This window comes from Etheostoma spectabile, chromosome 5, assembly GCF_008692095.1.
Source record: "Etheostoma spectabile isolate EspeVRDwgs_2016 chromosome 5, UIUC_Espe_1.0, whole genome shotgun sequence".
NCBI lineage: Eukaryota > Metazoa > Chordata > Actinopteri > Perciformes > Percidae > Etheostoma > Etheostoma spectabile.
Genome location: NC_045737.1, coordinates 18620751 through 18643606, shown reverse-complemented (window position 1 = coordinate 18643606; position 22856 = coordinate 18620751). Strand labels below are relative to the sequence as shown.

The 22856-nt window shown below is 38.6% G+C and overlaps 3 protein-coding genes across 6 annotated transcripts; 2 read left to right on the top strand and 1 right to left on the bottom strand.

Annotated features, from left to right (window-relative positions):
• Positions 1-61: 61 nt before the first annotated feature.
• Positions 62-5183, bottom strand: mrps30 (mitochondrial ribosomal protein S30). The gene is made up of 5 exons (XM_032515529.1): positions 4520-5183; positions 3627-3772; positions 2878-2983; positions 1109-1285; positions 62-585 (listed from the first exon to the last, which is right to left on the bottom strand). The coding sequence occupies exons 1-5, from the start codon at positions 5133-5135 to the stop codon at positions 326-328; spliced, it is 1305 nt and encodes a 434-aa protein (XP_032371420.1). The 5' UTR covers positions 5136-5183; the 3' UTR covers positions 62-325.
• A 727-nt stretch (positions 5184-5910) lies between these two features.
• On the top strand, positions 5911-7977 carry hint2 (histidine triad nucleotide binding protein 2). The gene is made up of 5 exons (XM_032515563.1): positions 5911-6180; positions 6386-6523; positions 6620-6724; positions 7579-7651; positions 7738-7977. Exons 1-5 carry the CDS (start codon positions 6094-6096, stop codon positions 7827-7829), a joined length of 495 nt encoding a protein of 164 aa, XP_032371454.1. The 5' UTR covers positions 5911-6093; the 3' UTR covers positions 7830-7977.
• Positions 7978-9386: 1409 nt separating this feature from the next.
• On the top strand, positions 9387-22242 carry LOC116689120 (long-chain-fatty-acid--CoA ligase ACSBG2). Of its 4 annotated transcripts, XM_032515508.1 has the most exons (16): positions 9387-9537; positions 9641-9739; positions 11206-11280; positions 11396-11538; positions 13269-13552; positions 15212-15300; positions 15899-16019; positions 16123-16203; positions 16406-16555; positions 17667-17834; positions 17916-18097; positions 19288-19521; positions 20331-20548; positions 21052-21191; positions 21274-21517; positions 21791-22242. In XM_032515508.1, the coding sequence occupies exons 3-16, from the start codon at positions 11216-11218 to the stop codon at positions 21880-21882; spliced, it is 2211 nt and encodes a 736-aa protein (XP_032371399.1). In that variant the 5' UTR covers positions 9387-9537; positions 9641-9739; positions 11206-11215; the 3' UTR covers positions 21883-22242. The 4 variants fall into 4 exon arrangements, with proteins under 4 accessions (XP_032371399.1, XP_032371400.1, XP_032371397.1 ...); XM_032515509.1 differs by lacking the exon at positions 9641-9739 and having other exon boundaries at positions 9410-9537; XM_032515506.1 differs by having other exon boundaries at positions 9413-9739.
• The last annotated feature ends 614 nt before the right edge of the window (positions 22243-22856 follow it).

Sequence of the window (22856 nt, the reverse complement as noted above, 5' to 3'; positions counted from 1 at the left end):
GTGCATGAATAAAAAGATGTAGAAAGAGTAGGAAGCACTGACAAACACACACAAGATTTTAAATTTGAAAAGCATGATTTTACTTTGCATAAATACAGTCTGCACAATAATGCCCTATGTGCAGTCACTTTTCAGTATATCGTGAAGTTGTTTTTTTTTTAATACTAAGCCAGTTTAACAGCATCTTTTTTGAAAATTACATTTTATACAATCTAACAAACCTTCCCTTGTCCGCTATGTTGAGCTCTTTTGATTTCTTGCATCTTCCAACGCCATGGACAACACCTACTCAAGCCTTTTTCAAAAACAGAAACTTGAAGAACTTCTACGGCTGGTTCACGAGGAACTGAACCAGAAGCTTGACCACTTCGTCGTTCAGACCCACCACCGCTCCGTCCTGCACGCTCTCGTACAGTCGCAGGCTCTCTGTGCCCCACAAAAGGTTTTTTCTGGGGTTGTTGGCATCCGTCTCCACGGAGAGGGCCACTGTGTTGAGCTGGTAGCAGAAGAAGGAGAAGAACTTTCCGTCTGTGATCACAGCCTGGGACACAAAAGGCCTGGTGACGTCCTCGTGGTTCCAGAAACCTACCCAGGTGAGAAGTTTGTATGAACACTGATTCATCCATTAAGTCAAAGTCCCCTTTTAAAAAAGTTAAAATGTAAACAAATGTAAAAAGGGTGACATTAGGATGTTTCTGCCACTACAACAATACAGACACATAACTAAAAATGTGTATATAAAATGTTAAGAAACCAGGAGATCGACTAATATTTATAAGAATTGTTATCAAAAAAAGGACAAAAGAAATTCTTCCAGGTATTATTTGTTCTTTCCTTAAACTACTTCCTGCTCATGATGATGACTTTGAAATAAAACAAAAAGCTTGAACGAGCAAATATGTATCAAAAGGCTTGATGGCCCTACTTTGCGCCACCAGTCTCCATGTTGTAAACTTGGATTTTAAATACATACGTATAAGCTGGAGAATTTTTGCCCTCAGTACAAGGAAAAAAGGAAAACAAATCTAGAATCATCTACCACTAAAAATGATATAACGTATCAAAAAATGGGTGCATCTGATGTCTCTTTCCTGTGTTGATACCTCACCCTGGTACATGGCCTGAGCTCCTGTCCAGGCGAAGAGGCTGGCAAGTCCATTGGCTCTGAGGAAGACCTCCACCTGATCAGACTGCTGCTGCCTAGCCATCCGGTCTCTGTGGTACCGGTCGGGCACCAGGTGGAACTGGGTGTGACCGTAGCATGCCGGGTCTGGTAACTTGGCGCCTGTTGATGAGATCAAGAGGACATGTTTAATGTAAACCTGAGAGAAGGGGTTTACGGAGAAAATGCTTCTCTTTTGTCTTCTTTATTCTTCATCTATGATTGATACTAAACAATGTTGGGCAAGTTACTTCCAAAATGTAAAATATTATAGATTATTAGTTACTGTCATTTGAAAGTAATTAGTCATATGACAATACTACTGTCTCTGAATTGTAATGATTTACACTATTTTTGCATTACTTTTAGTTACTTTCTCCATAATAACAGCAGAAGTTTGATTTGGCAGGCAGCTTGTGAATTTCACCACCGGATCAATAAAGTCTCCTCTTTTTCCACTTGAATACATCATTGATTCATCACAATATTTTGTATAATTAATATGAATATGCAATTAACTAGAGCTATAAAAATAGTGAAGCAAAACCATAGATCAGTTAATTTCCACGGCTAATAAAAGGCAATGATGTTTAAGTGTAGCAAGCCTAAAAATTAATTTCCGACATGTTTATATCTGGCAACAGCTCGGGGACACACTGTCCACCCTGATGTACTGTCACCTGATTGGACACAGATGTTGTCTCTGGTTCTGGCTCTGACCACGGGAACAGTGACGGGACAGCTCGCTTCAACCCAGCGAAATAACTCCTAAAAATAATGTCCATCTCGCAAATGTATACAGCAACAGGAAATAATAATAAATAATACTTCTTAAAAAACGGGTACAGTATCACCAAGATTTTATTTGTAAATTTATTTTGGAATGCGTTACTCCAAACACTGATACAAAATCATGAATACTGTTTCATGTTACCTACTAGGAGGAATTAACTTTGCCAGAAAAAAGCTTGCAATTGTTTAAGCAGAACTAATCAGCAGGTTAAGTCAATTTTCAAGCAAAAATGCTAAAAATTGGTCTTACTCTTTCAAATGTAAGAATGTGTTGCTTTTTCTTGTCTAACATCACAGTTAATTGAGTTTGTTTTTAAGAAAAAAGAATACTGATACCCTTAACTTGACTTTGGGAAATGTGATTTCCATTTTTAATGTTTTTTTTTTTTGCTGTTTTATTGACAACTAACTGATTGATCAAGAAACAATCGTCAGATTCACATATATTGAAAATCATCAATTGTTGTAGCTAGAACAATAAATTTTTTTTGTTGCTGCTGCATATTAAGGAATGTGTTATTAAGGTATGGAGACAGGATAACACTTTACTAGGAACACAGTATACAAGAAAAAAAGAAAAAAGTCCAAGACTACAGTTGTATGTATTACTACATAATATTATTATCATTGTCTCCAAGTCCTAGTCTACAAGATGGTTGTTTTTTCTCTTAAGGAAAAACAAGAAAAACAACCATCTCATAGACTAGGACTTGGAGACAATGACAGTGATACAGTTTAGACCTTTTGTATTTGAATGACACTGAACAGATGCATGTTGGGGCCCCCTAGTGGCAATAAGAGGTAACAGAATGAGAATTAATCTCCTATACCACATGCTTAATTTATATTTTTTGGGCTGATCCAAAAATCCCGTAATCTGAATGAGGTAAGAGCAAGTGGCTGTGACTACCGTCTTATGTTACCTGTAAAGATATTGTTGTCATACTGTCTTCTGAACAGGGGCATCAGGTTGGGAGCAAATGTGACCTCTGGAACTTCAGCTGCATAAGAGGCCTCCAGCGAGGTGAACTAAGAGAAATTAAAACATTGGAGCGTGATGAGAACAAAAATCACATGAATACTCAACATTAAATGGAACCTGTTATTGATATTTTAGTATCTGATGCGTCACAGAAGTGTGTCATGTTCAAATTGTGTAACATTTTATATCATCCTTCAGTGTCTGTATGTTTGTTTAAATGATTTGTTTCCTTCAATGCTGTGCAATGATTTGCTTTGAGATTATTTGATGATATGGTCATGTATGAAACCCCGACAGCAGGTATTTAAATAATAAAACACTGTTCTTTTAACCCTTGTGTTGTCCTTGGGTAAAATTTGAGTGTTTTATAGCAGAACTATGGATATACACATTTGTGTGATCCTCTCAACATCCTGTGATTCTAGATTAGCCAAATAGTTCATAATTTCTGCCTTTTAAACTAAAAACTTTTGTAAAAATTTGATATAAATGAGGTTTGTTGACCATTACTTCTAAGAATAAGTGTAAAACCTATTATTAAACTAAAATTTAAATCAGAAAAAGTGACAAAAACATCAGAAAAGTTAAAAAAGGTGGATTTTCTATTTTGGAAAAGACAAATTCATGGTTGATGGGAAGACAACACAAGAGTTAAATACATAAACTCTGCAGTCAGAGAATGATGTCTACCTGCGGCAGTTGTTGAGTTATCCTGATCTGACTGTGCGGTTGGTCATCGATCTGAAACCGGGTTGGCTCTTGCCGGCCTCTCCGGTGCCCCTTTGGGATGATTCTCTGCCCTCGTCTCCAGTAAAGGTTTACCTGGGGATCAATATCTGATAGAGAAACACAGAAAATATGACTCACAAAGATTAAACAGTCATGTCTGTGGTAAAAATACATGTAAGACTATACGGTAATACTGCTACTGGGATCTGAAAATAAATACTGTGAAGGATTTAGGTTAACATGTTATCTTGAAATGTGTCACACCAACCTCCAATATTTTTTTTGTAACAAACCTCTGCCCTAGATTTACATTATCTGTCTTTGTTATGCCAAAGCCACAGTTACTGTTAAATGAAATAGGGCTGCAGCTAATTGATTTTTAGATGAATCATTTCCCCTTGTAAAAGAAGCACTTTTTTTTGTCTGACCAACAGTCCAAAACCCAAAAGATATTCAATTTACGATATTACAAAACAGAGAAAAGCAGCAAAGCACCTCATATTTGAGAAGCTTGACCAGCAAATGTTTGGCATTTTTTCTTTATAAATTGCTTAAACGATTACTCAGTTAGCAAGTTGTTGTCATGTAACTTTCTTTTGATAGACTAGCAGATGAATCGCTTTAGCACCAAAGTGAAATTATGTGAGTTAGTATGTTATCCAAACCAATATCGATCATGTCACACATTTGGAGTAGAGATGTTGAGTCAGTACAAATAAGGATAACACCTTGTTTACTGGTCCATATGTCAAACTAACCAGCCACATTCACAATATTACTCCAAATGCAGTTTTAAGGTTTTTAAGCAGCTACATTTTCCACAGTTTTACTGGTGCCAAATCAGTGATCCATACCCAGACTGGAGAGGGGGAGCAGTGGGTTGTATTTGGCCAGACTGTAGGTGAGTCCAGTCACTAGGTTTCTCAGAAAAGGTCCAACCATCTGCTCCTGCTCTCTGTACAGGAAAGGTTTACGTTTCTTCATGTGCCAGTGCTCTTGTAAAATCACACGAGTAACCAAGGAGCGGATGTCCGCGAACGCATCAATTTCAATCCCCGGTACTGTGGTTTGAGCTGCGGCTGGCAGCGAGCTCTCCCCCTCCTCTACCCCGGTCCTCTTCTCCGGGACCGGGGCGAATCTCTCCGGCAGGCCCGGGATATATGCGGTCTTGGTAAAATGCTGGTACCATCTGTCTGCATTCCGTGCAAAGGTCTGAGGGTATACCACAAATTTCTTCCGCTGGATGCGAGTGATGAGGGAGAGCTTCTCCTCCACGGGAGAGGCACATATCTTCTGTACCTGTTCCTCAACCTGTCGCCCCCGGGCAGATTTGCTTTTAGCCGTGAGAGAGGGAACGATGGGGGGATACGTGGGCTCCATTACCGCAGCCTCGGTGTGGGCAAACCTTTGGTTTCTGAACGGCGGTAGGTTTTTGGGAAACAGCAAGGGCAGTCGTGCGCGGGCCGCCATGTTTCTTGTGTGACCTCTTCTTCTGTTGACATTTAACGTCAGACTAGCAATTTCCCACAACAGCGCCCCCTAGTTCAAAATAAGTAATAATACAGTAGATGTAATCATATTTGACAACAGTGAGTTGGCTAAATATCAACGTATGAACTGACAAACGCAAAAATAGTTCATTAATTTAATTAATTAATTAAGCATTCTAGTTTATGGCAATATTATATGATTTACGTGTATATAATGTTAGAATCGTAGTGAGCTTCAGAAAACGTTGACGCTCTTGAAGCGACCCTTGTACCCACAAACATGCCTCCTTTCGACGCATTCACAAATATCGTAAATTTGAGATTAACACAACATTATGATGTACATAATAAGACAGCAAGCTAAATGTACACTATCAGGTGTAAAAATTGGAGACGCTGAGGAATTAAGTCATGTCTAACAAATGATGAGAAAACCTTTTGGCCAATAAAATACGTTATACTCAAGTTTTCCACCTGAGTTGCATTTTAATGCTAACATTGTTACTCAAATTACCCCTTTATGAATTGATTTAAAACAACTTCATACTTCCGAGCTGTGTGCCTATTCTCAGTAGCCTAGATGTAAATGGGCACAAGTTGTATATATGTTAATGTGTGATTCAGGACAGGCTAAATAAACGTTAAAAATGAGTACTTGAAGGCAACACCAACATACGCCAAAGAAATTCCAGGATAGTGAAGGCATGGGCAACAGAGATTGGTTCTTGATGTGAGAATATCAAGATAAGCCAATCAGAAACCGATTAAGAGTAGGGCGGGACATGACTTTGCTATCCTAGAAAAAAAAATACTCGCGTACAGTGAAGTGCAGCGAGTTTTCTCGTTTGTGAGAAAGACTTTGACCGTGTAACGTTAGTTTCGTGTTGAAAAACGAATGAACTTAAAATATTTACTTCGGAAACACTAGAATCGCTGGTATGTTTTTTCGTCAGATTTTAAGGACGCAGTTAATCGGGACAAGAACGCCTCTTCTCAAGCGGTTGCACCGTGTTTGTCAAACCGAGGTAGCTGCTCCAATAATTAATCGTTTCATTTTCATAAGCATTTTCTTTTCGTTAACTGCAGCTGTGCATTTTGACAACCAGCCCTGGTGGCACCACATGTTTGGTTTATTGTGTGCCCCCATAAGTTGTTTTGTTTGTACTGTATGCATGCTGTCATCTCAAAGCTTTTCATTTTCTCCGTGTGATGCGTCTCTCTGACCTGTAGAGGCCACTGTGCTCCAAAAGTGACGAGGTGAGGCTGGCAGAGGAGGCAAGCAAGAAGTATGGCTCCCCAGCTCCTACCATCTTCTCCAAAGTGATTGACAAAAGCATCCCTGCAGATATCATTTATGAAGATGAGAAGGTAAACAACAAACCTCTTCAAAACATGTTATCTCATTTGGCGGAGATTAATCAACATGTGATTGTTGAGATAAAGTTTTCTTTTTGTGTTTATCAGTGTTTGGCATTCAGGGATATCAGCCCACAGGCCCCTGTTCACTTCCTGGTTATTCCAAGGGTCCCTATTCCCAGGATTAGTGAGGCCAAAGCTGATGATGTAGAGGTAAGTTTATCTATCCATTTTCTCATAACTGCAGATCCTGTTCAGGGTTTGGGAGTGAGAGATTGGGTGAACACCATGACAACCACATTCACATACGTACACCCATATGTGATTTTTGCACATCATTCCATGATCTGTTGCAATTTATTTGAAAAGGTTTTCTAAAAGATTTAAGGAAGGATTTGCTTCCATATCAGCCACAAAAGCGTTAGTGAGGCCAGACACTGATGTTGGGAGATAGGGCCTGTCCAAATAATGCCAAAGGTGTTGGACGGAGTCAATCTCGGTGCTCTGGAGAGGCCAGTTAAGTTCTTACACCAAACTAAGAAAAGAATCTCTTCATGAACTTTGTCTCCCCAAAGTTAGAAGCACACCACAATCTAACACATACTTGTATGTAACAGCATTTGATTTCCCTTAATTGAAACTAAAGGGCCTTCCCCAAGCCATTAAGAATAAAGCCCCAGACCAGAAGTTAACAAACATATGTGACAGGTGTTTGAACATATTCCCCAAAATAATTTTTTTTTTGGGACTGTGGGAGAAAACTGGAACAGCTGAAAATCCTTGAACATGCCCTGGGAGGACATGCCCACTCCACAAAGCAAGCTCTCAGCTAACCCTCATGACCAGTTGTTGGGCATATCAAATCTATTTGTTTTCACTGTCACCATATGCAGCCGACAGAACATATTTACACAAAGCAAAGGAACAGGGTCGCATCTTGTTTATTATTAGTTTGGCATTTAAAATAAACCAACTGCAGTTCATGTTTTCTGAGAGCAGCTGATTTCATTGGAGCAATGCAAATCATGTCTTCAACGCTTTTTTTTGCTTTTTTTTCCAACTTTCAGCTCTTAGGACATTTGTTGGTTGTTGCCAAAAATGTGGCAAAGCAAGAATCTCTAAATGAAGGATACAGAGTTGGTAAGTTACAGTTATGGGCTTATAGACATAATATGTGAAAACACAGACTGTCTATTAATTTAACTTATGTTTTCTGCCCTCTGCAGTGATCAACGACGGAAAGCACGGTGCTCAGTCAGTTTACCACCTTCACATCCACGTCCTGGGAGGAAGACAGATGACATGGCCACCAGGATAATGGTTTCATGAGTCTGTTAGTCTTTTCAGGCTTCTTTTATGCATTTAATCCCAAGAGCATGGAATGATATCTGATGAGTGTAGTTCATGTTCTCATTCAATCCTTCTGTACAAAAACTCACTTCACCATGGAAAAAATGTAAATATCTTGATGTAAAAATGAAAACAGTATGTTTGATATGGCTGCAAATAAAGACAGTAAAGTAGTTGGAAAGTTGAAAACTCCACTCAGTTCTTTAATCAGACGTCTGCAGTAACAAGTCCTGGACGTTTTGTGGACCATCAAATTCACTGTAAAAAAACACATCTTTATAACATAAAGCAAGAGGATGTAGCAACAAATCGAAAAAGGAAAACTTAATCTCAAAATACCTTTTGACATTTAACAAATCAATATTTGATTAAAAAAATTGTTAAAATGAGACAAACAATAAATGTCAACTCAAATGATCGAACCTAGAATAACAGTTGTAACAATTATACACATAATAAACACATTGAAATATAGATGTATACAAAAAACCTTTCAAATAAAGTGGAATACACTTTATTTAGAGCAGTAATACTCTTGTGTTATTCAATATTTGTTCTTCAAGATACACTTTTTTTGATTATGCACTAAGTAGCCTAGTATTTAGTGAAGTTAAAAAAATCTTTATTACTGATAGTTTTATCATTATTTAAACTGTGTATTTTTATGTAGAAATGGCTGTAGTTCGCACTGAAAAACATGTTTACACTGAGAACCCTGTATTAAGGCACACGATTTAATATTAATATTTAATTGCTGGCACTGATTAATCCCCTCACTAACCATTCACAACAGATGGCATGTGTCCAGATATTGGCAGCAAGGGTTGGAGTCTAGACAGATGTGGTGTGACTAAGTGACCTTGGTGTCCACGAGCAAAGTAACCTTGGGTCATTTAAGAATGGGGAGGGTTGAACTTCCCTCTATATTTACCTGTTAAACAATGTCACCTCCTTGAACACAGCTATCAGACAGACAGGCACACATGTGTAGCTAAGCAGAAAATCTGTCTTAATGACATGTTACAAGAATACGGAGCTTGATTTTTGGACATTTTAAACTACTTCCAATCATCGTCCATTACCAAGTTCCGTTGTGCACTTTTAACCAATCTCAAATAATTAGACGTAGATCGAGAAGTGGACGAATTCAAGTTTTAAAGAGATTTGAGACTTGCGAAAGCTGTCCAACACAATATCAGGAAAAAATCCCAAATATTGAATTCAGTTTAGTGCATATTGCCAACATCTTGACACTTCTTTTTTTGATGTGTCACTCTGGTAGAAAAAGTCTTACGCAGAGTTACCCAAGTATTGTTCAAGCGTTGAACAACTCTTTTTTTATGGTTCCAAGTCTTATCTCACCTCTTAAACCTGAGATAACTAATCTGGGTTTGTCATTATTTTTGCTGACATGCCTTGTCATGCATAGCTGATAAAGACTTGTCTTCATCAGTCGATCTGGGATAATACCCTGGACAAGCTTCATACTGTTAAATGTGTTGACCTGCCAGCACCATCAGTTGTCTGCTAGTATTATTAATATAAACAAAGAAGGTTTCTACCAGCTGCCGACTGTATGTGTGTCAAGTTTCAGGTCTTCCTAACCTCGAGAAGCCAAAATCTTTGGTCAAGCTTGTTACTGGATCTTTAACTGGTCGACATGGCCTAGGCTGCAGGTGGGTAATTGCGCAAGTCCTGAAAGCGCTGATCAGTGGCATGAGTGCAGAGGAAGTCGGTTTGCATTTGTGCAAGTCAACTAAAGGATGATATTCCCTCCAGGGGGTAACAGTCGAGCACCTGTGTCGTGCAAAGGTTGATCTAGGTCTGTCCTGCACCTGACAGCTACTGTCAATCAGCTGTGACAGAGAAGAGAAGAAGGTAGGAAAAGACTTGTGTAAGGTGTCTTATGTTGTCACAAATTGCTTGACTGTATGAGGATTTAAAAAATCAAGACGCAGATAGAAAATCTTTGTGTACTGACATGTTACAGCTCTTTTTTCTCTGCTTTTGTTGATTGATTGTTTTAGAATTTACATTTAAAACACAAGAAATGAACTTCACATTTTAATTTAAGATTTTAGAAGATTCAGAAGTAGCGTTTCCTTTCTGGGTAATGTACAGTGTACAAATCCAAGTTATTCTCGTGACTTAAATCTACTTTTGTGCACTACAGGGCACTTAAATTGATATTTGCACAATATAGAGCAAAAGCTTTGCCATTGTCACTGTAGTACACATACTTCATATTGCCACACTGTAGTTTTGTAAGTCGTATGAACTTTGGTCCAGAAAAAAATTGACCAAAGTTACGTTAAAAACTAGAGGTCAGACTAAGATTCTGCTGAGTTGACAGATCTTTATCTTATACAATTTTACAAAAAACTTAGCCTGAGATATGTTGTGGTGGGAAGTAACTAAGTACATTTACTGAAGTACAGTAAGTACAGTTTTGAGATACTTTTACTTGAGTATTTAAATTGTATGGTTCATTGTACTTCTACTCAACTACATTTTAGGGGGACATATTGTGCTTTTTATCTGACAGCTTAAGTTACTTTACAGATTAAGATTTGACGAACACATGATTAATATACTGTACGTAATACCACCATCTGTAACATTAAAATGCTGTGTTAAAACATTAGTAATAATGTTCCCCTAATAAAAATAATGATAAAACTCTGGATGGGATCATTCTGTCCAAAGAGTTTTTACTTAAATACTTTAAGTACATTTTGCTGTTAATACTTTTATACTTAAGTGAAATCTTGCTGGACTTTTACGTGCAACATAGTATTTGTACTGAGCAGTAGTAAATAGGAAGATAAAGAATAGGATAGAAAGGTAAAGGTATGATTAGGTCTTAGTTAAGTGAAGTCCAACTTGTGACCATAAGACACAGTAGTAGAATCTTTTACACACTAGATGGCATTATTTCACTGTCTCCATTTCACTGTCTGCCTTCACAGATCCATGCTCAAAACAATTACATTTTGTTTAATACCTTAAACTTTGGTTAGTTACTTTGTTAACCTAAATCAAATAGTGACTGAGTTGCTTCAAGTGTGATTATATGGGTTAAAGAGCATTAATAGATAAGGCATGTAGATGCCCCAATGCTTTCTGGCACTATATTCAAAGTTTAGACATTCAGCGATTGCGTTGGGTTTGTCATGTTGCAATGGCTTTGGTAAATGTCAGTCCTGTATAAATTACAGAGGGGTGCTGTTTCATAGTAAATCATCTTATCTGCGTGGAGGATCCTCAGTGGAGGATAACTAAAGTGCTTTTAAATGCTAATTTTACTTCATGTCCATTTAAGATAGTTTTTTCTGTTATTCCAGAAAATACAAGATGAATGTTGAAAAGGGTTTGGTTAAGAGCAATGGAGTTGCAGTCATGGATGGTAAAGCTGAGAGGTATGTAAAATAATGCATGTCCCAAAGTGGGAGAGAAAAAACAAATCATGTACATTTGATCTTCTTAGGACCATTTGATTTTAAACTATGTACTTGAAATGATGTTTATCCACAGCATGTCTACCCAAAAGGCACAAACTGTGTCAGACTGCACAAACTTAAAGACCCACTCCAGTCTCATGCAGAACGGAGGAGCCCCCAAAGCTGTGCTCAGTTCAACGTCTGAGATGGAGAAAGCCACTGAAGGACTTTCATTAGGTAAGAAGTCTAGGATAGGCTGTGAGTGCTGAGCACAGTGGTTCCCAAAGACTCCAAGACAAATCTGAGTGTTTGTTAGGGTAACAAGATAAGAAAGAATAAGAAATATATAGTATATATTGCTACTTCACAAATTCAGTTGCTTTTTCTTTTGTCTTTTAATGTGAAATTCTGGATAGTTTTACCTCTTCGGGTCTCTAAAAATGATTAAAATGATACAATCTGAAAAGATACCATCACTAGTTAAACACATACATATTGAAACATGCAACCTGTGAAAAAGCGTCATAAATAGACATAATGTTGCTTTGAAAGGTCGAAAGCCAAACAAAGCCCCTAGCAGCTGCATGGAGGGCAGAGTTTGCAAGATACTTATGTAGGGTATTAAATTGGCAGGAAGTGAACAAAGCAAAAAGAACAGTTACAAAGCTCTTTGCAACAATAAAATAAAAACAAATGCAATTAGATGTAGATCAGATGTATTGATTGTTACATAAAGTAATGTTTTTAAATGGGTTTGAAGAAAATGTTTGAGGGACTGAAGGGATTAAACAGTTTGCCCAGGCAGATCTTTTTCCCCAACAGTTCAAGTTTCCTTTTAACTTCAGTGTTGATTGTGGAGCAGAAAAGAACTTATTTGGGGTCTTCTCAATGACAACAAATTTAAATGTTATTTCAGAAGATTTGTCGCTGTGCTGTGCCTTTTATAACAACTACTGTACGTTTTAAAAATCATCCACAACGAATGGAGAGGCTAAAATTGCTGTTATCTGTTTTGTAGCAGCATTTTGGAGGAGCTGCTGATGTGGTGTAGCATCACATGACCAAAAACAACATTACATAACCTTTTTGTTCTTAGCCTCTTTTTTTTTTTTCTTAATTAGCCTTTTTGCGATCACGTTTCAGTGTTTGGATGGAGCAAAGCCCATTATTTTCTTAGTCATTATCAAAAGGTTTTCTTTGTTTTTTTTGTAGTCTGAGAGGCTCTCAAACAGTCACAAGATTTCAGGTCATTGACATTTGAAGGGAAGTATTTCTGCGTGTCAGATAAGCAACGTGTACTTGTGGATGATATAACAATAAAACAAGGACAATAAAAAGGGGAAATAGGATTATACTGGGTTTTACAAAGGAGGAAGAAGGATAACAGGTTACAAAGGAAGAGTGTGCTGTTTAAAGATAAGCTCTGAAGCAGTGTAATGGTGTGTGTGAAAAGCCTTGTGGGCATTTTGAGATGCAGTAAAGAGACTGTTGAATAAAAATCACATGATTCACTGTGTCAAATGATGAACCAAGATCTTTAATAAATTGACAGAAATGTGTGACCTTTATGAAAACGCTTGCAGTTCTGTGAAGTTGTTTAAAACCAAACTGAAGTTTGGAAAGACTTAACCGTTAAATGCTTACAGCCAAAGAGCTGTAGCAATAGATAAAAACAAAAATACTGCATTATTTCCTCGAACCTAAACTTTATTAGTAGGTAGACAAGAACATTCCTGCTTAGTGTCAGATATCAACATGGCATTGCCTTGTTCACTGCACAAGCTGCAAATCCTGTTGGTCTGACTCATCAGGTGTAGGAAACCCAGAGGGGAAGTCCAGAGATTTATGCAGCACTCTCACACACTTGACTCTTCTTCTAACGCTTGCTGTGTTACGGTGTGGTGCCTGTGCATTCGACTTGTCAGTAATGGCGGCTAAACGCGGCTGTCCCTGTTGTCCCAATACAGAAGAGCCCAAGGCAGTTCCCCTTTCAACGGCAACAGCACCAACAAGTCTGGCCCCAGCGGACCAGCTATGGAGCACCAGCAGAGACAAAGCAGTAAGGCTGAGGATGGAAGGCTCGGGTCCGGCCTCAGAGACTCCTGTGACTATCCATCAGATGTTCCTGGAGACGGTGGGAATGTATGGGGACCATCCAGCCTTGGTTTCCAAAAAAGAGGGTCAGTGGGTGACCCTGACATGGAGGCAATACTATGAGCAGTGCCGAGCAGCAGCTAAAAGTTTCCTCAAGGTTTGTCTGTTTATATTGTTATATTGTACTAAACTATTACTGCAGTGCAATCAGGACGTATTTGTATGTTGGCTCTCTCCTCCAACACATTGGGTTTTGAATGAAACATCAACCATTCTGTTCTCCTTTTGTCATTTAACAACACCCCTTCTTGTTGGGGTCAATTAGAGCCAAGCAATTTAAACCTCCAGAAAATGATTGTAATTCAAATGATCACCTAATTATGTGTCAGGTACTTTATGTCTCTTTGTTGACTACCTATATAATCCTTTCGATAAAACATATTTTGGTGAATTATCAGCTTCTTACAGAAGCTTTGGCTTGTTTTTTTCTTACTGTCCTCAACATGGTAAGCTTCCCTTTTACCAGTTCCTCACCCAGAAAATGATTATATATCTAGTCTGCCATTGTCTCCCATGTCTAGTATCACCCTCAAGCCCTAATTCTCTCTTCATGTGCTTTCACAGGTTACACCTGTATTTCAGGCATAGCTGGACTGTGCATGCTTCTCATATTTTTGAAACAGTATGTGTCCAGGTTGTTTGTTATTGGACAGCATCCAACCAACCCAACGACCCGATGTAGGCTTGTTTTAGCTTTAATTTAAACGGTTTTTACATCCGTTTTGGGTTTAAAAAAAATTTAAGAATTGTTATATTTTTTATACAAACTGTAGTCCTCCAAAATTAAGGAATAAAAACTAAGAAAAGCTAATAAATTAGTTGTACATAACATATTTACATACTTAAACTTTAATTGGAACTATGTGAAGTTGCCATAAGGTAATCATATTTAAAATACGACAGACACTTAATCATCAGTGATTCTCTCCCAGACTTTACCAGCAACCATCTTCACTTATTGCTTGTTTTGTGGGCTTTATGGTTTTATTTTAGTCTTCAGCAAATGTATAACCTGTTGGCCAGTAAAAAGGTCTTGGTTGTTCTGTTTGTTTGTGTGAGATCCTTACTCTAACCTGGGGTCCTTTGCTGCATGTCATTCCCCCTCTCTCCCCCTTTCACTTATTCAGCTGTCCTGCATAATAAAGGCCTTAAATGCCCAAAAACGAATCTTGAAAAAAACAAACTCGGGGACTATGGATAAAAACAAATCATCAAATACAAATCCTGCACCCAATATGAATATGACCACCGTCAAAGCTTAAAGTCAGTACTTTAAAGTCATAGTCAGTGTTTCATTCAAATCCAGTGTGCTATAGTATAGCCAAAACAATAAAAAAAAATATCACTTCAGTAATACTTAATACCCTACATGTATAAGCTAAACTAGTGTAGCAGAAGTTATTGATTCAATAGAGTAGTGGAATTTCTGTGACATGCACATGAACTTTGCATTAACCACTGCAAGACTTGGCTTCACAAAACCTAAGATTCCCTGTTTGCACCAGTTTTATAAACAGCACCTCAGAATTTCCTCACTCACTCACTGTATTGTCTGTGGACGGGGCTGCTGAAAATGAACACCTGGGTGTGTGAAATTCACAGCTTGTGTTACGTCTCCTGTTTCTTGGACATGTACGTATTCCACGAGTGTTTTTTGAAACAAGATCTGTGATGCTGTGTCATTAAAGATACATGCTCTTTAAAAAACAACAAAATAACAACAACAACAACAAAACAAGAACTTGTCTTCTTTTAGTTAGGGCTGGAGCGTTACCATGGTGTGGGGATTCTAGGATTCAACTCCCCTGAGTGGTTCATCTCAGACGTTGGCTGCATCTTTGCTGGGTAAGATTCCATTTTGTGAACTAAGGTTGATAAAATTGCATGTAGAGATGCCGCAGCATTTCCCCCGACACTGCTGATATATCACTGCCAATGCTTATCTCAAAGTCCATCTCTGTGTCTGTGCTCAGACCTGTTTGGGAGGTCCCAGTTTAAAGTCTCAAGAAACATAATGTGGGTGTTAAGCTTGTAACCACCCATTGTCCTCAGATACATGAGCAGGCCCGGACTGCCCACTGGGAACAATGTTTTATGTCTTTGAATGGGACCACTGTGAGAATTCCAGGTGGCCTAGACCTGCATAGCTATACTTTACACTGCCTCATGCAACTGTACAACCACAAACTATAGAGACAAAGGAAATTCAGAGTCTTCCACCATTTATACAAGAAATGCGGCACAATATTATTGCTTTTCAATAAGGACATTTCATTACATAAAAACAGGACAAGAAAATAATTATTAATGGAAAAACACTAAGTTATAAAAAGTGTAATTATTTGTGATATGAAATGTAGGGAAATGAGCACAATACACAGTCAATAATGCAAGGAAATGTGTGCATTCAAAACATTTTTTTACTCTCTGATTTGGGTCATAGGGGTTTGGGAACAGGAATTTACACAACCAACACGCCCGAAGCTTGTCAGTATGTGGCTGCCAGCAGTGAGGCCAACGTCCTAGTTGTAGAGAACCAGAAACAGCTTGAAAAAATCCTACAGGTCAGAAGCTTTGCAACAGCAATGGCCCTTAGAGTGCCTGTTTTCAAAGATACAAAAAAATCAGCCTCATACATGCCTAAGTTTAATTTGCCTTTCCCAACAGGTTAAAGATCAACTCCCTCATCTGAAAGCCATCGTCCAGTATAAAGGCGAGCTGCAGCAGAAAGCACCATTCCTGTATACAGTAGGTTCACTCATCAAACATATTGATGAAACAGAACAATAAATATAATACCATACCTTTCTTACTTACTTACTATAAGAACTGTAATTAGATATATGTGACTGAACTCAACTGTATTAAACTGCACTATGCAGCTGCAGTTAGCACAGTTCAGAGATTTTGACAGACTTTTATTTTTAACATAATCTCTGTATTTGTGCAGTGGGCAGAGTTTATGAAGGTGGGAGAGGAAGTACCTGATGAGCAGCTGAATGCTGTGATTGACAGTCTTCGGCCCAATGAGTGCTGTACTCTCATCTTTACCTCTGGAACTACTGGCAACCCTAAAGGAGTTATGTTGAGCCATGACAACGTAAGTTATCTAAACAAGGTACTATCCTTTTCTTATCTTGTATTGTTTTAGACATGAATACAATTTTCCTACACCAGAATTTTGGGAGCTATAACAACATTTGAATGAATTAATGAAAAGAAGAAGAGGTCCCAACATAGAGCCCTAAAACTCCCATAACATCCATTGTATGCTAACACATCAAATACTATGAGAAAAGTAGCACCCAGACCAGACACTTCTGTTACAAAAATCAGTTTACTACCCCCCTTTAAAGGTGCAATACGTAATACTGACAGCTAGTGTTTAAAATTCAAAATATTAGAGCGAGTCTGAGGTTGCCAGGCTGAGACCGCAGCATACACAACAATGTTAGAATTACAGCAACAATCGCTAAACACGCTGCAAATAATTCACCGTTGTCGACTACGGCCGCTGAACAGGCTACACGTTGTAAACAGCCGTGGCCACCCAGTAACGTTAACAGTTAGCAGTGTTAGCATGGCAGAATTAGCCAGGACTAGTGGATCACTTTACTGGATGTGTCTCAATTATTTTTGCAAGTAACCAACTCGTAACTAGTAGCTGTGATAAATTAACCGGAAGCTAATGCTTAGCTACCTGTTCAGGAAGAAATTAGCCAACTCTGCGTCCTTTTGGGATCTAAGCTGTCTCCATCTTTCAAATACATCTTCAATATTTTCAGTAAATATATTACGTATTGGACCTTTAAGGTTTTTTTTTTTTCAAATATATGAGACGCAGTTATTGATCCAAACCCATTCACTGCCATATTTGGGGCAGCCCGGAGGACTTAAAGATCCCAGCTAACCAAGCTGCAGCTGTGGCTTGCTTGATGACTGGTTCTGCTTAAATGGATAAAAAGACTGCACTACCCTTTAATAAACACTGGCTGGTAGATAACAAGACACACCCCTAACTCACAGCTAAACTAAAAACTTTTGGCTCAAACAGAAAGGGCTGGAAACCTTTTTAGCTCCTTTTTTAATGCATGTGTGGGATGGATCTAGGCTGAGGGCTGAGGATGTTGGTGTGGAGTTTGTTGCTGATTTGAGACAAATGTTTTAATGAGAAAACTCTGATGACTCCTTTGCTATTTTCTAATGTGCAGCTGACATGGACAGCCTACACGGCATGTTTAATGACAAATGTTAAACACGCTGAGGAGGTGCTGGTCAGTTACCTGCCGCTTAGCCACGTGGCAGCCCAGCTGTGTGACTTATGGATGGGTGCTAGGCTTGCTATGACCGTCTACTTTGCAGAGCCAGACGCCCTAAAGGTAGGGATGCCTACTGCTGTATAAACATAGAATTAATTATGAAGGTTTCCTATGTTGACCATTCCTCAATCATTTTACCAGGGCTCCTTAGTAAACACACTGAAAGAGGCTCGTCCAACTTGTTTTCTGGGCGTTCCTCGTGTGTGGGAGAAGATGCAGGAGAAGATGAAAGCTGTCGGTGCCAAGGCAACCCCAATGAAGAGGAGAGTGGCAGGCTGGGCCAAGTCCATAGGCCTGCAATACAACTACAGTGTCATGAATGGGTGAGACAGCTGTGAGGATCCTATACTAGAATTCAGCAAGAACACGTCGAGGGCCATTTGTTAATAACAGTAACCCTTTTAAACATGTGTAGATATGTGATATTACACGTTTTCTCTGTATGATTGTTACAGTCTAGTGGAAGAAGTACTTTTACTTGAATATGTAGAAATACCGCTTTGTAAAACTACTCGGTTGCATTTAAGATTTCACGCAAAGGTCCCATGGCATTTTAGTACTTTATGAGTTTTTTTAATATTAATATGCGTTCCCCCAGCCTGCTTATGGTCCCCCATTAGCTAGAAACGGTGATAAGTGTAAACCTTGCCCCTTAGAGAGAGACAGCATGGCTTTCAAACGAGCAAAGTGGTAATTGGTCAAGGCCACACCCCCAGCCTCCACAAAGTCCACCACAAAGAGACTTACCAACTTCCAGAAAAAAAACACTGTCACAAACTGCACCAAATAGCATGACAAATGTGCGTGACTTTGTAACACACCTTGTAATGCTCGCCTAGCTGCTAGCGTGTCACGCCCTCATACTCTGCAACTATTAGTGCTGACCTAGCTACTGCGCATGTGCGACTCCCAACAAAGATGGAACAGAAGTGAGATGCCTCACTCTGTAGCTAAAAAAGAGTGCTCAACACCAAAAGAAAAAGACGAGCTGCAGCATGGTGCAGTACAACAAGAATGTAGTGTTTTTTTGAAAATTTAACCACATAAACCTATTCTGATACAACTTCTTCCTCATACAATTATGAAACTGAAAATGAGCATAATATGAACATTTTTAAATAAAAGAACAAAAGTATTAACAGCTTAATGTACTTAATGTATCAAAGTAAAAGCACATGTTGGGGAGAATTATTACTACGTACAGTATATCCTATTGGAATACTATTACTGATGCTTTAACATGTAACATGTAACATTTAAATGTTAGGATAAACATTTAGCACATTTAACTGCTTATGTACTGTTGGATAGTTTAATTTATAATACAGTGTTTTATACTATAAATTGACATTGTGTTTGTAAAATCTTTATGTGTACAGTAGCTTAACTCCAGCTGTCAGGGAAATGTGGTATAGAAAATGTCTCTTTGGGCCCAGTTCTTAATTTTTTTCATCTAAATTTGGACCTCAGAAATATTAATGGTGTAAATGTTACTTTATCTCTTGGATTACAGGGAGAATCGCGTGCCGTGGGGATTCATGCTGGCTAATAATTTGGTCTTTAAGAAGGTCCGGGAATCACTGGGCTTAGACCGCTGCAAACTCTGCTTCACGGGTGCTGCCCCCATCACAAAAGAAACTCTGGAGTACTTCATGAGCCTGAACATCCCTTTGTTGGAGCTGTACGGCATGAGTGAAAGCGCCGGGCCACACACCATCTCTGATAACCAGAGTTACCGCATCACAAGGTCAGTAGCAAATCATTACGGAACGTGTTGGCTCTAATTGAAAGGTGTTGCTGATATGGATGTAAGAGTACTACAAGTTGCTGTGACAACATTTTTTTCCCAGTGAACATTAGTTACAGGGGAACTCCACAGATTTGATACATTTCTTTTTAGAAGTTAGATCACTCGAGCCAGCGTTGGTTGGTGTTTTAGACTACAAGTTTGAAAATTAAAAAAAAAAACTGTCAGTGCGGTGTTCAAAAGAAGTGAGCTTAACAAACCTCTGTTGCTCGCTCCTCATCTCTGATTCTTCTAGCTAAAAAACATCCAAATCTTAAACCGAACTTTTAGCGGAAGAGTTGCATTCTGGGTAATGTACTGTAGATGCCAAGTTTTATTAAAGAAGAAAAGTGTCCGACAACGTTAAATCTGTGGAGTATACTTGGCAACATTTTTTATGGATTTCACTCTAAATGAAAAAGTAGGATCAGTTTGTGATGTTTGTTCCAGTTTTGTTCCCATAATTCAATCTAACACTTTTCTTTTATTCTTCTAACTTCTTTCTTTTAATCCTGTTTTGCAAAGCACTTTGGGGTGTACCATTGCATACAAATACGATTATCAAATTATTATAACTTTTCTTGACGTGTTGCAAGCAGACATTCATTTGTTTTTCACAAATTAGCCAGGTCTGTATATTTCTACCCAAAACTATTTTACTGACATAATGATATATCATTTCTGTGTACTAAACTTCAAAGTGGGGGTGCAGTTGTAGTGCAACTTTTGATCACTATTGTTTTTGCTGACTTGTTGATTTATCTCTGCAGCTGTGGAAAGTTGATGCCAGGCTGCAAGACGAAGCTGGAGAACCCAGATGAAGACGGGAGTGGAGAAATATGTTTCTGGGGTCGGCACGTCTTTATGGGCTACTTGAACATGCCAGACAAAACAGCCGAGGCTCTCGATCAGGACGGCTGGCTGCACTCTGGAGATCTTGGAAGGCACGACCAGAACGACTTCCTGTACATCACAGGAAGAATCAAGGGTAAGTTGTGGTACCATAAGTTGGAAACCACAGGACCACAATACCTTTGTGTATACAAAGTATTTAAAACAATCTTGACCTCCAACAGCTTCAAGAATATAATGCTGTTTACACATTGGTGCATCTGTATCTAATAATGTCATAAATAGGAATATATCAGTCACAGGGGACATTTTCTTCTTTAAACCAATCACAATCGTTGCTAAGCTCCACCAAACCGGCTGTAAAGTAGTTGTGGGAGAGAAAACTCAGACTGGACAGATAGTCTAGATGTGTAGCTGTCTCAATTTACCCTGCAGAGATTTGAGGATCAGTCAACTATAGACCTCATAAATCTACTGGACTTTAAAATTCTCAAAAAACTCAAAGGAAACGGACTTCGGCGAAAATACATGTATCCGCCGGAATTTCCTGCGGCACCGGATCAATCTCGGAAGTGGAACACTGAGGATATAGCCTAGCAAACAGGTGACAGACTGATAAAACTGTCTCGTTTTGCACAGAACTGATCATCACTGCTGGTGGAGAGAACATCCCTCCTGTGCCTATCGAGGATGCAGTGAAGGCCGAGGTGCCCATCGTCAGCAACGCCATGCTGTTAGGAGACAAGCTCAAGTTCCTCTCCATGCTGCTCACGCTCAAAGTAACCGGGCCTCTGTTCCTGCACAGTCACAGCTGTTGAATAATGAAAGCAAACACAATGACCCTTCTCTTTGTGTCAACAGTGTGTCTTGGACGACAACGGCGAGCCCACAGACGAGCTGAACCACGAGGCTTTGAGCTTCTGCCGGCAGCACAATGTGACGGCCACCACGGTGTCAGAGATCATAGCCCATAAGGAGCCAGCTATCTACAAAGCCATTCAGGAGGGCATAGAGCGTGCTAATGCCAGAGCAACGTCCAATGCCCAGAAGATCCAGAAATGGGCCATACTGGAGCGAGACTTCTCAGTCACTGGAGGAGAGCTGGGTGAGTTATTTAGTTTTCTTCCAACACTATTATTAAGGAAGTAATCACTACTGAGGTCTAGCAAGTTTTATCTTTTAATCTAGGTCATGTTATCATCAGAAAAGTATTGCGTCTGTGCCACATTCCAGACAATATTTCAGTACATTTTGTACGATTGAAGATTATTTCTGGAGCTGCAGTGGGTCAAAGGTTGTTGTCTGGGTGTTACTCAGCCTAAATGGAATCTTTAGCTAGAGATTGAGATCAAATTCTACTTTCCTTTTATCTTTTCAGGACCCACCATGAAATTGAGAAGGCCCATTGTTGTAAAGATGTACCAAGAGAAAATAAATGAATTGTATGCTGTGGCCACGGAAAAACAGTAAACTTTACTCAACACAGACGAGATAATTCTGAAGAGAGGCTTTATGAATATTGTATTGTGCCTAGACGTCATGTTGAGAAATGTTATACACATTTTTTTGACCTGAATGTTAAAATTGTAAGAGGTTTATAATTTAAGAGGAAAAATAATCTAGATTCTGATTATTTTGTATTTAATGGTATAGAGGTTTGTGCTGCTATGTTATAATATGTTTCTGTTGACTATTCAAAGTCAATATTTAAGCTGTTGAATGTGCATACAGTTTCACAGTAGCTGTGCATGTTTTGTAAATAGAGCATCCAAATCAGAGCCAGATCTTTCCATTTACTGAATGGAAGTTGGATTGCACACTATCACACTGATTGTATGGTGTCAGTCATCATTTTTACACTTTTTGAAGGAAAGTCATCATTGTATGAGTGTATGGTGTCTGTAGGTATGGTGTCAGTATTAATTGCTAGTTTCCATGTCTCATGTTGTAAAATGATCCCCATCTGGCAAAGCTCCAGATATTTCCTCTAAAGACTATATATTTAGTTACTTTACAAAATCTATTTTAATTTGTGCTTCTCCATGTACAGTTTGACAAATATTGAAAATGTTTATATTGTGATAGATATTGTCAATAAAATAAAAGTAAGTGATGGATTAATTCCAAACATTGTTTAGAAATGAGTTGTTTTTAAATCAATACTTGATGTATAGTAAATATGTTCAGTGTTTATTGGATGGATCTTAACTACTGCTATGCTATGTTTTATTTTTAAAATATGATGCAGCATGGTGCAACACAAGAGACAGACAGCAAATTTTCACATTTGAGAAGCTGGAATCAGGTTTTTTTTTAATAATCTTTTCAACCGTTTAGCAAAATAAATTAATCTAATACATTGATTTATGAGTAAAATACCTGCAAAACTAATCACATCAGCCTTAGCTATACTTTCTTTTTAGTGCTAGCAAATGTTAGCATGC

Coding starts and splice junctions, on each gene's coding strand:
- mrps30 (XM_032515529.1), bottom strand. CDS start 5,135: ATGGCGGCCCGCGCACGACTGCCCTTGCTGTTTCCCAAAAACCTACCG. Junction 2,984..3,626: donor TAACTCAACAACTGCCGCAG/GTAGACATCATT, acceptor AATTTCTCTTAG/TTCACCTCGCTGGAGGCCTC. Junction 586..1,108: donor AGCTCAGGCCATGTACCAGG/GTGAGGTATCAA, acceptor TCACCTGGGTAG/GTTTCTGGAACCACGAGGAC.
- hint2 (XM_032515563.1), top strand. CDS start 6,094: ATGTTTTTTCGTCAGATTTTAAGGACGCAGTTAATCGGGACAAGAACG. Junction 6,524..6,619: donor TCATTTATGAAGATGAGAAG/GTAAACAACAAA, acceptor TGTGTTTATCAG/TGTTTGGCATTCAGGGATAT. Junction 6,725..7,578: donor CCAAAGCTGATGATGTAGAG/GTAAGTTTATCT, acceptor TCCAACTTTCAG/CTCTTAGGACATTTGTTGGT.
- LOC116689120 (XM_032515508.1), top strand. CDS start 11,216: ATGAATGTTGAAAAGGGTTTGGTTAAGAGCAATGGAGTTGCAGTCATG. Junction 17,835..17,915: donor CAGAGCCAGACGCCCTAAAG/GTAGGGATGCCT, acceptor TCATTTTACCAG/GGCTCCTTAGTAAACACACT. Junction 21,518..21,790: donor AGTCACTGGAGGAGAGCTGG/GTGAGTTATTTA, acceptor TTATCTTTTCAG/GACCCACCATGAAATTGAGA.